This window comes from Ranitomeya imitator, chromosome 1 (assembly GCF_032444005.1).
Source record: "Ranitomeya imitator isolate aRanImi1 chromosome 1, aRanImi1.pri, whole genome shotgun sequence".
Taxonomy (NCBI): domain Eukaryota; kingdom Metazoa; phylum Chordata; class Amphibia; order Anura; family Dendrobatidae; genus Ranitomeya; species Ranitomeya imitator.
Genome location: NC_091282.1, coordinates 837,146,226 through 837,158,556, shown reverse-complemented (window position 1 = coordinate 837,158,556; position 12,331 = coordinate 837,146,226). Strand labels below are relative to the sequence as shown.

The 12,331-nt window shown below is 45.7% G+C and overlaps 1 protein-coding gene across 2 annotated transcripts in view; it reads right to left on the bottom strand.

Moving 5' to 3' along the window:
* The window catches only part of BTBD2 (BTB domain containing 2), a 133,397-nt gene that overhangs the window by 53,685 nt on the left and 67,381 nt on the right, over positions 1 to 12,331 (bottom strand). For both annotated transcript variants that reach the window (XM_069740649.1, XM_069740647.1), the window contains 2 exons: positions 12,023 to 12,179; positions 11,775 to 11,880 (listed from right to left, as the gene is read on the bottom strand). In XM_069740649.1, coding sequence (XP_069596750.1) covers positions 11,775 to 11,880; positions 12,023 to 12,179 — 263 coding nt within the window. The remainder of the gene's footprint in view (positions 1 to 11,774; positions 11,881 to 12,022; positions 12,180 to 12,331) is intronic.

Sequence of the window (12,331 nt, the reverse complement as noted above, 5' to 3'; positions counted from 1 at the left end):
TGACTCAGACCACAACATTGCCCTCTCAGGGTACTGATCCACAATCAGACCCTGATGAGACTATGTTGCCCCGTCACGAACGCTATACCACCGACCGACACGGTGACACAGACAAAGTTGCACACGAGCTAGAAGAGGAGGTTATAGATGACCCAGTTGTTGACCCCGATTGGCAGCCATTGGGGGAACAGGGTGCAGGCGGCAGTAGTTCTGAAGCGGAGGTGGAGGAGGGGCCGCAGTAGGCATCAACATCGCAACAGGTTCCATCTGCCGGGCCCGTATCTGGCCCAAAACGCGTGGCAAAGCCAAAACCTGTTGGAGGACAGCGTGGCCATCCGGTTAAAGCTCAGTCTGCAATTCCTGAAAAGGGATCCAAAGCTAGGAAGAGTGCAGTCTGGCATTTTTTTTAAACAACATCCAATTGATCAGCGCAAAGTCATCTGTCAAAAATGTTCAACTACCTTAAGCAGAGGTCAGAATCTGAAATGTCTCAATACAAGTTGCATGCATAGACATTTAACCACCATGCATTTGCAAGCCTGGACTAACTACCAAACGTCCCTTAAGGTTGTAGCACCCTCGGCCAATGAAGCTAGTCAGCAACGCAACATCCCTTCCGTCACTGTAAGGCCACCATTTTCCGCACCACCGGCAGTATCTGTGCAGGTTTCTTTGCCAGCCCAAAGCAGTCATGGTCAGGGAATCACCAGTTTTGTAGGAGGAAATACTGCATCTAGGGCACCGGCGGAAACAATACCGTCTCCAACCGTCTCTCAGTCTGCCATGTCCACCGGCACACCCGCTAGTTCCACGATCTCCAGCTCTCCAGTCCAGCCCACCCTACATGAGACTCTGGTTAGATAAAGGAAGTACTTATCCTCGCATCCGCGTACACAGGGTTTTAACGCCCACATAGCTAGACTAATCTCGTTAGAGATGATGCCCTACCGGTTAGTTGAAAGCGAAGCTTTCAAAGCCCTGATGGACTACGCTGAACCACGCTACGAGCTACCCAGTCGACACTTTTTTTCGAGAAAAGCCATCCCAGCCCTGCACCAGCATGTTAAACAGCGCATCGTCCATGCACTCAGGCAATCTGTGAGTACAAAGGTGCACCTGACTACAGATGCATGGACCAGTAGGCATGGCCAGGGACGTTACGTGTCCATCACGGCACACTGGGTGAATGTGGTGGATGCAGGGTCCACAGGGGACATCAATTTCGGGACAGTTGTGCCTAGCCCACGGTCTAGGAAACAGTTGGCTGTAGGCGTTCGCACCCCCTCCTCCTCCTGCAGAAGCGAGAGCTCTTCCACAGACCGCAGTCGCCCAACCACTCCATCGGCAGCTGTCACTGTTGCACACCAGTTGTCCCATTATGGGCCAGCTACTGGCAAGCGTCAGCAGGCTGTATTGGCTATGAAGTGTTTGGGCGACAACAGACACACCGCGGAAGTTCTGTCCGAGTTCTTGCAGCAAGAAACGCAGTCGTTGCTGGGCACAGTAGATCTTGAGGCAGGCAAGGTAGTGAGTGATAACGGAAGGAATTTCATGGCTGCCATCTCCCTTTCCCAACTGAAACACATTCCTTGCCTGGCTCACACCTTAAACCTGGTGGTGCAGTGCTTATTGAAAACTTATCCTGGGTTCTCCGACCTGCTCCTCAAAGTGCGTGGACTTTGCTCACATATCCGCCGTTCGCCTATACACTCCAGCCGTATGCAGACCTATCAGCGGTCTTTGAACCTTCCCCAGCATCACCTAATCATAGACGTTGCAACAAGGTGGAACTCAACACTGCACATGCTTCAGAGACTGTGCGAACAGAGGCGGGCTGTTATGTTTTTGTGGGAGGATACACATACACGGGCAGGCAGTAGGATGGCAGACATGGAGTTGTCAGGTGTGCAGTGGTCGAAAATACAAGACATGTGTCAAGTCCTTCAGTGTTTTGAGGAATGCACACGGCTGGTTAGTGCAGACAACGCCATAATAAGCATGAGCATCCCCCTAATGTGTCTGCTGATGCAAAGTTTGACGCACATAAAGGATCAGGCGTCTGCACCAGAGGAAGAGGAAAGCCTTGATGACAGTCAGCCATTGTCTGGTCAGGGCAGTGTACAGGACGAGGTAGCGGGCGAAGAGGAGGTGGAGGACGAGGAGGATGATGGGGATGAGTATATTTTTAATGAGGAAGCTTTCCTGGGGGCACTGGAAATTGGTTGCGTGGCAAGGCCGGGTTCTGGTTTTTTGAGGGACACAAGTGACGTAGATTTGCCTGAAACTGCCCCTCAACCAATCACAACCGCAGATTTGACAACTGGAACTTTGGCCCACATGGCGGATTATGCCTTACGTACCCTCAAAAAGGGACACACGCATTACTAAAATGATGAACGATGACGATTACTGGTTGGCCTGCCTCCTTGATCCTCGCTATAAAGGCAAATTGCAAAATATTATGCCACATGAGAACTTGGAACTAATATTAGCAACCAAACAATCAACTCTTGTTGACCGTTTGCTTCAGGCATTCCCAGCACACAGCGCCCGTGATCGTTCTCACACGAGCTCCAGGGGGCAGCAGACCAGGAGTGTTAGGGGTGCACACATCAGAAGTGGCGTTGGACAGAGGGGTTTTCTGACCAGGTTGTGGAGTGATTTTGCTATGACCGCAGACAGGACAGGTACTGCTGCATCAATTGAAAGTGACAGGAGACAACATTTGTCCAGTATGGTTACAAACTATTTTTCATCCCTTATCGATGTTCTCCCTCAACCGTCATTCCCATTTGATTACTGGGCATCAAAATTAGACACCTGGCCAGAATTGGCAGAATATGCATTGCAGGAGCTTGCTTGCCCGGCAGCTAGTGTCCTATCAGAAAGAGTATTCAGTGCTGCAGGTTCAATATTAACCGAAAAAAGGACTCGTCTGGCTACCCAAAATGTTGATGATCTAACATTCATTAAAATGAACCACAACTGGATTTCGAATTCTTTTGCCCCACCTTGCCCGGCCGACACCTAGCTTTCCTATGAAAAGCTCTTGCCTGTGGACTACTGTGAATTACTTTTCTAATGTCTTAATTTGCTGCAGCTGATTGTCCAGCATACGACATGTTTACACCTCCCTAAATGGCCAAACTCCCCACACGGGGCCGTGGTATCGCGACTTGGCGCAAGCACCCGTGAGAGTGCTGTTTGTCTGAAGAGGTGGGTGTGCCCGCTTTTGGTCGACAGCACTGCCACTGGGTCCCTCATAGTACAATAAAGTGTCTCTGGCGGTGGTGGTGCGCACCCAACGTCAGACACACTGTTGTAACATGAGGGGCCCTGGGCCTGTACCGCCGGCCACAAGAGAGTTCACTCACCCCCAGGTCAAACATTGCTCTACCACTTCCACCAATGTTTAGTCTATGCGCTGACATCCTTCCATTCCTGCCACTGACAATACCATTGTGTTGACATGTATGATGGTACTTAACATAGTCAGGGGCAGTGTCCTCTATTTACCAAAGTAAATACTTTGCGCCAAATTAGTAGGTCTGAAACTACGCAGAGGATCCCACCCCTGTACCTAATGATTGCACCCTTTAGTGTTTTCGTTTTGTTTTAATGCGAGACATTCACATTTATTTATTGTTTTGGACTACTAACTGGCAGACACTCATTACAATCGGCCTCCGCTGACCAGACCACTGCTGCCCGTGTACCCCTGGAACCAATTTTAAATTGCCTACAGCCAGTCCAATTTTATTATGTTAGGCCTTCGAAGCCTGTCTGTGGTCCCTCCTTCCACTAGGCCTCCACTGACCATACCACTGCTGCCTGTGTACCCCTGGAACCAATTTTAAATTGCCTACAGCCAGCCCAATTTTATTATGTTAGGCCTTCGAAGCCTGTCTGCGGTCCCTCCTTCCACTAGGCCTCCACTGACCAGACCACTGCTGCCCGTGTACCCCTGGAACCAATTATAAAGTGCCTACAGCCCAATTTTATTATGTTAGGCCTTCGAAGCCTGTCTGCGGCCCGTTCTTTCTACTACTCCTCCACTGACCAGACCACTGCTGCCCATGTACCCCTGGAACCTATTTTTAATTGCATAGAGCATCCTTTTTTTAATAGTAGGCGTACAAAGTCTGTCTGCGGTCCACTATTGAAATTGTCCTCCACTGCCCAGAGCAATGCTGCCTGTGTACCCCTGTAACCTTTTTTAAACTGCAGTGAGCCACATTTTTGGTTTAAGGCCTACTACCTGTGTCTGTCTGCACCACTCAATACAGCTGTCTTCCTTTGAAAAAAGCAGAGCGTCAATAGTCTTGTTTTCAGCCTCTAGGAATTTTAAAACTGCATTGGGGCTACAACTTTGGTAGGGCCTACTAACGGTGTCTGCCGCCCCAAGGTGTGCCCCAGGTTTTGTCCACATTGCTTCGATCTTCCTACTCTCGTTTAGTAGTTGTTGCAAACTACACTGCATTAGGCCTACAAATTTGGTATGGGGTGTAGAGAGACGGTGTGTTACACTCCAAGGTGTTCCCCATGTTTCGTCCACATTGCTTCGATCTTCCTACTCTCGTTTAGTAGTTGGTGAAAACTACACTGCATTAGGCCTACAAATTTGGTATGGGGTGTAGAGAGACGGTGTGTTACACTCCAAGGTGTTCCCCATGTTTAGTCCACAATGCTTCAATCTTCTTACTCTCGTTTAGTAGTTGGTGAAAACTACACTGCATTAGGCCTAAAAATTGGGTATGGGGTGTAGAGACGGTGTCTTCCGCTCCAAGGTGTTCTCCAGGTTGCCTTTCCTAAGCTTCTATCTTCAGGCTCTTGTTAAATAGTGCTTAAATGGAACAAATGCATTTGGCGTACTAGTTGGTTTGGGGCCTACTAACAGTGTCTGCCGCTCCTTGCTGTTCTCCTGGTTTCCTGTCCTGAAATCCCATTTTCAGGCTCTCGTTAAGTAGTTGTTAATATTAGACTGCATTTGGCCTACTAGTTGGGTTGGGGCCTACTATCGGTGTCTGCCACTCCTTGCTGTTCTCCTCCACTGAACAAAGCTGTGCCGCCTGTTTACTACTGTTGCCAATTTTGAACTGCATTTCGACTACTTACTGATTTGGGCCTACTCTCTGTGTCAGCCTCTCATTCCAGTTGTCCTCCACTGCAATGCCCCCTGATTAGTCCTGTGTTACCAATTTTGAACTGCATTTAGCCCACTTTATTCTTTGGGCCTATATCTGTGTTTCTTCCTCATCCTGCCCATTGCCCAGCCAGTGATAGAGGAGTCTGCTGGTACATTGACCCATAACGCAACATTTCCCGTGCACGCTACACTGCAAGATTGTGACCCTGCTGAAAGTCAGGTCCTCCTTCCCGCATACCATACCACCTTACACGGGGACAAAGAGGAAGGTGCAGATGAAAGTGCAGGTTCCTTCATCAGGTGGGGGGAGGAATACTAGTTGGCGACGTCACTGGCACAGGGCCTCTCATAGTACGCAAAAGTGTTGCTGCCGGTGGGAGGCGCCCCCGCCGTGCAAACACACCGCTGTAGTTTGAGGGGCCCTGTGCCAGTGCCAATGCCAACGACTGGGCCCCCCCCTGCTTGCTCAGGATCACAGCACTTGCAAAGTTGAAATACTTACCTCTCCCTGCTCCACTGCCGTGATGTGGTCCAGATTTACTGGGCCCACTAATTACTTGAACCAGCCCTACCCCCCACAACTTTAGCCAAATGACCCCCAATTTCAAATGCCTTCCAATTATTATAAGCTAAATTACGATTGACAAGCTTCTGTAACAAGAATGGATGTTTTTGCCTTTAAAATGGGCAGTGTAGGTGTTTTCCTGTCCTCCACTCACTGCCGACTATGCTCCCCCATTGACTTGCATTGGGTTTCGTGTTTCGGTCGATACCAGACTTTTCGCGATAATCGGCCGATTCCACTCGACTCGACTTTTAAGATAGTCGGGTTTTGCGAAACACGGCTCGACTCCAAAAAGGTCAAGGTCGCTCAACCCTAGTGGTCAGAATTGTAACAATTGGCCCTGTCACTTAGGTGAAAGCAGGCTTTGGGGTGAAGGGGTTAAAGGTATGGGAAAATCTTTGTTTTCGGAAGACCAATTTCATCTATGAATTGAGATTGAAAGATCAGTTCAGTAGAAAGAAGCAGATTTCTCTGATAAGATATTACAAAGTTGCTTAATTTCCTGTGTCCTATAGAATTTATGAAATAAGAATTAAAATTACTTGCCATTTATACTACACGTGTGTTTAGTGTTTGGGTATGCTAAATAACATTTCCGTTTAAGTACTGCTCCGAGTGACATTAGGACATTAAAATTGCAAGTGGCTTTAGAAACGCGCTGGCTGCTTACTATGGCTGCACGGCTATGGATTTTACCTGGAATTTAACAAAATTGTGATTTAAATCTTGGATGAAGCTGGACAATGCCTTCTCCTTTTCTGTGGTACTAATGAAAAGATTTATTGATTAGCATAATTATACACTTGTCTGCTAAGCAAAGCTAAATGAGAGCAACTTTTGGAGTGAATGGGTAGGTCTATCTCAGACAACCTTGAGGCCTATACCATCAAAAAGACACCGTACTTTGTAAGTAAAAAACAATGCAACTATAAGTACTCACGTCCCAAGCAATCTAGTTGTAAAACATGTGCTAATATTCTCACCTTCAACAGGCTTGTAGGCATGAATGAGGTTTTCCAGACAATTTTTCTTTACATCAAAATCATACGATTCTTAATGAAAGGGAACATGGCACCCGGATTGTGCTCAGTAACCTACACACAGTGTCAGGTCAGGCCCCTTATACTGATTACAATGATACCTGGGTGATGAAATCCGTTTTGTGGTGGTTGTTTAACTGATAACTGCAAATACAGATTAATGATATGCTCGTGCTCCGGGGCAGCCTGTGGGGGTCTTCATGTGGTGTTCTGCTTACATATTCATCTGTATGACTTATGAGAGTTCACTGATCCCTCATTGACCTGCCCCCCATTTTACATATTGAATATAATATGTAAAAAAAAAAAAAACGGATTACTTACCGGTAATACTCTTTTATAGAGCCACGACAGCACCCACTTGAGAGAGGGGATCCGGACCTAGGAATAGGAAACCCTATGGAGAGATGAAAAGGGCTGTCCCCCTCGTTCCCACAGTTGGGTTACAGTGATTGCGAGGAACCGCCCAGCAGTTTTAGTAGGCAATCCAATATCTTTATCTATCTTTAGTTAACTTAAGTATGGCTAACTACAAGAACCATTCACCCTTATCAGTGCTCTTATGAGAGAATAACTATTAGGGAGGGAAGTGAAGGGGTGCTGTCGTGGCTCTATAAAAGTATTACCGGTAAGTAATCAGTTTTTTTCTCTTTGCCACGACAGCACCCACTTGAGAGACTTTCAGAGATAGTCATTTGGGAGGGATCACTGTGCTAAGAACTGATCTACCGAAAGAGAAGTCAGATGAGGAAGATAAGTCCAATCTATAGTGACTATAAAAGGTAGTAGGAGAAGACCAAGTTGCGGCCTTACATATCAGTTCTATTGGGACCTCCGCTCTCAGCCCAGGATGAAGTCATCGCCTGGGCAGAGTGTGCCTTTACGGTTTCAGGCGGATTCTCCCCTTTTGATGAATAAGCCAGGCAAATTGCGTCCCGAGTCCACAGGGATAACGTGTTCATCGTGACACCAGAACCTTTTTTATGGCCCTGGAAGGAAACAAAGAGCCCTGCTCTTCCTCCAGGGGCTAGTTCTGTCTAGGTAAGCTATTATGGCCCTTCTTACATCTAGTGTATGGCATTTGTCCTCTTCCTGATTTACAGGGGAAGGAAGGAAGGAAGGAAGATTTCTTGAGATGTATGGAATTTGGAACCTACTTTAGGTAAATAAGAAGGGTCTGTTTTTAGGACAATTCTATCCTGGAATATTGACAGAAAGTGAGGATCTATTGACAATGCCTGGATGTCACTTACTCTTCTCGCTGATACTACGGCAACGAAAGCTGATTTAAGGGAGACATTTTATGGGGGCCGAGTGTAGTGGCTCGAACGGGTCCCCTGTTTGGGCCTCTAGAACTAGATTAAGATCCCACGTTGGTATATGGGGAATTTGGACTGGTTCTGACCTTTAGCATGCTGAAATAAATCAGGATATCCACCCGTCTCTGGCAATATTGTGACTATATAAGGCTCCTAGAGCAGAAACCTGTACCTTTTAAAGTACTGACTGATAGGCCTAAGTCACACCCTCTCTGGAGAAATTCTAAGATAGCGGAAATGGGAATTTTTTTTGACAGAGCTGCTGGGTAGAAGGTAAGACATTTTTTCCATACTCTTACATATAGTTGTTCTTTTTCTACTTACTAGAAGAGTATCAATCAATTTTTCTGAAAAGCCTCTTAGCTTTAGTAGCTGTCTTTCAAATTCCAGGCTGTCAACCGTAGGCCCTTCACATGAGGGTGGTTGAAGGGACCCTGGAAGAGGAGGTCAGGAATCTCTGGAAGAATCCATGGATCTGAGACTGACATGGCTCTGAGCCAGGAAAACCATGGTCTCTTGGGCCAAAATGGTGCTATTAGGATTATGTTTGCTCTGTCCTCATCTTCCGGATTACGGTTGGAAGGAGTATTAATGGAGGAAATGCATATGCTTGCCGGAATGTCAACGGAACAATAAAGCGAACTTTTTGACTTGTCTGTTTCTTGTTGCAAAAAGGTCTATTTCGGGAGTGCCCCATTTCTTGGCGATCATTGTGAAGATACGACGACTGAGTACCCACTCTCCTTGGTGGAGAGTGTGACGGCTGAGAAAATCTGTCTTTGAATTGTCCACTCCTCTGACATGCAGTGCTGACAAAGATAGAAGATGTATCTCGGCCATAGATAGGATGTCGTCTGTTATAGACATGAGAGCTCCTGATCTCGTTCCTCCTTGATGATTTATGTATGCGACAGATGTCATGTTGTCTGAAAGTATTCTTGTGTGAGTTCCGTGTAACTGCAGAAGGAATTTACATATGGTATGATAGACTGCTTTTAGTTCCCTTTCATTAGATGAATTGTTTGACTTACTAATAGACCATTGCCCTTGAACTATCTGGTCTTCTAGATGTGCTCCCCAACCACTAGGACTGGCATCAGTAAAAATTGTTTTTGAAGGTTTAACTACCCAAGGGACCCCACCCACAAGGTGATTCGGCTCTAAACAACCAGGACAGGGATTCTATTACATTTAATGGAAGGTATAGACGGCTACCTAAATGGCCTTTTAATTTCTCTTCTTCCTGTAATATTTTATACTGCAACCGTCTAGTATGGAGTTGAGCCCATGGAACCGCCGGAATGCATGATGTAAAGGAGACAATCTGCATTTTTCCCCAGTTAATCAACCATCCCATTTCCTGTAGGGATGAAATCGTATCAAACAGGCGCTGTTGACATTGTGAAGGGGACTTTCCCAACTCTAGAAAGTCATCTAAGTATGGAACTAGGAGGGTATCTTTTAATCTTAAGTATGACATTACTTCGGACATTAATTTGGGTGACTCTGGGAGCTATTGACAGTCCAAAGGGCATTGCTGTATATTGAAAATCACGTATTTGCCCCTTCATCATGATTGCCACACGCAGATACTTCTGATGTTCGATATAAATTGGTAGATGGTAATACGCATCTTTTAAGTGGAGGACTACCATGAAGCACCCGGGAAACAGAAGTTTTACAGTGGATCTGATAAGACTCCATCTTGAAGGTTTGGTTTTCTAAAAAGATATTCAATTTTTTAAGATTTATTATAGTTCTATATGACCCATCTGGTTTTGGAACCAAAAACAAAGGGGAGTAAAATCCCTTTCCCCTCTGATGAAACGGGACTTCTACTAATACTCTTTTGGATAGGAGATTTATAATTTCCTGCTCCAAAAACTGTTGTTGAGATTGAGACTTTAAAGAAGTTTCAAAATAGATGAACAGCGCTCCAACCGGGTGTTGTCTGGATATCCGGGATGGTTCCCTGGACATAGAACGGGCGCCCCATGGAGTGAGTGCTGTCAGTCCCTCCTTCTCTTTATTCCTGAGACTTTAAAGAAGTCAACAGGAATGAGTCCTGAGAGACTCGGGCAAATTTAAATTTTAGGCCTAAAATTATGAGGCTAATTGCCCAAGAGTTGAAGGTTACTATACGTCATTGTGTGGAGATCTGTCCTAACGTGGTTTGTCTTCCATTTTAAATTGGCATTTTCCCGAAAAAAAACAAAAACCTTTTTGGTTGGTATCTTAATTGGCCCAGCGGTCATGGTTTCTAAAATCCTTTCTCTTATTAAAAACGGGCTTCCGGAATGCTCTCCTATAAGATGGAAAATAATTATTAGGGAATCCCTTTTTCCTCTCACCCGCTTTGGTCAGGATTTCCTCTAGTTTTGTACCAAACAGGTACTCACCCTGGCATGGAAGACCACATAGCTTTAATTTTGTTTGCGCATCTCCTTTCCAACCCTTTAGCCAAAGGGCTCGACGTGTCGCGTTGGTTAAGCCCGCTGATTTGGCTGCTAACCGAATAGAGTCAGCAGATGAATCCGCCAGGAATGCTGTAGAGCCTCTGATCAGGGGTAAAGAACAGATTAGCTTATCTCTGGAGAGGTCTCCTTTTATGGTACCGTCACACTAAGCGACGCTGCAGCGTCTCTGTTTGGTCGCTGGAGAGCTGTCACACAGACAGCTCTCCAGCGACCAACTATGCCGGTAACCAGGGTAAACATCGGGTTACTAAGCGCAGGGCCGCGCTTAGTAACCTGATGTTTACCCTGGTTACCAGCGTAAAAGTAAAAAAAAAAAAAACACTACATACTTACCTTCCGCTGTGTCTAGGCCAGGTATCCTCTCGTCCACGAGTTCCCTTAGGAACAGGAAACCAACTGTGGGAGCGAGGGGGACGCCCCTTTTATCTCTTCATAGGGTTTCCTGTTCCTAGGGGCGGATCCCCTCTCTCAAGTGGGTGCTGTCGTGGCAAAGAGAAAAAATTTTTTTTTTACATTCATCTTGCAGGCGGTGGCTCTTGTGCTGTAGCATGATCAGATTTATAATATCCATATATTCATTTTATTTAGGGATGTTTTTTTCAGAAAAATCAAAATTCGTAAAATTGCGCCGGCCGCTCCTGCACAGTAGCATAACTCGGAACGCGATAGACGCTACTACGCAGTATGTAAAATAGGGGGCAGGTAACTGAAGGATCAGTGACCTGTCATAATCCCACTCAGATGACTATAAGCAGAGCACCACATGAAGTAAAATGATTTACTGTGCATATGTTCTGTCTTTTAACTGCTTCAGGCTTCAAAAGCTATTATGTGGCCAAAACCAAAACAACCATTCTTCACGAGTAGTGCTTGGATAAGGTGGCACACCGAAGGCACTTGGTTAGCACACGGGCATGCTCAGATAACACCTTATGGTTGCTCACCACACTTCACGAGGCGTCTGCTTAGAAACCTCATACTACTGTATAAATCACATGGGGTGGGGGTTGGGGGTCGGTCGTTAAGAAAAAGACGCTTAAGGAAAAACCGCCGGCTTGTACTTGAAAACACGTCATTCTAGCATACCTCGTCAGGCAGCTAAAAAACATTGCGTGCACATGCCTGCAATCAAAAGAAATGGCAAATTGTGTGTATTCTATGTATGGCACTTACAAGACATTAGTCAAATAAAAAAAAAAAAGTGCTTATAATCTATGAACACAATACCTAGATCAATATCTGTAAAACCTTCTGCATTCAGGGCATCTGAAGTATTTTTATCTATGTTTTCCAAGCAGAGGCTTGCTAGCTGAGGTTCATCAAATAAGCGAGCCTGAAAAAAGATAAACAGGACACAATAGGAGGGGATTAAAAACTGAGAAAAGCCAAAGTTGCCTCCTACAAGTGACAGAAGTACATGAATTCAGAACATTTATGCCCGTAGACCCCAAACACTGGCTGTATGTTGCACATACCTGAGTAAGTAACATGAAAGCATTGTCAGCACGAAGGTTCTTCTTCAGAAACTCTACACAGTGCGCCTCCAGGGCTGGCACTGCGTATTTCTTAGCGGTGTACAGAGTAGTCATGACGGTCTCTGGTCCAATCTGAACCTCGTCAGAATACAGGAACCTTAAACAACATTGATTTTTCACATTAGTTTGAAAGTATAAAAAATAAATACATAAAATTAGTGCATTTCACGTAGATCCAAGCTAACAATATACAACTGTAAGATATCTATGAGCAGGGTATGATCCTAGATCACTTTGCATCAAACCTAC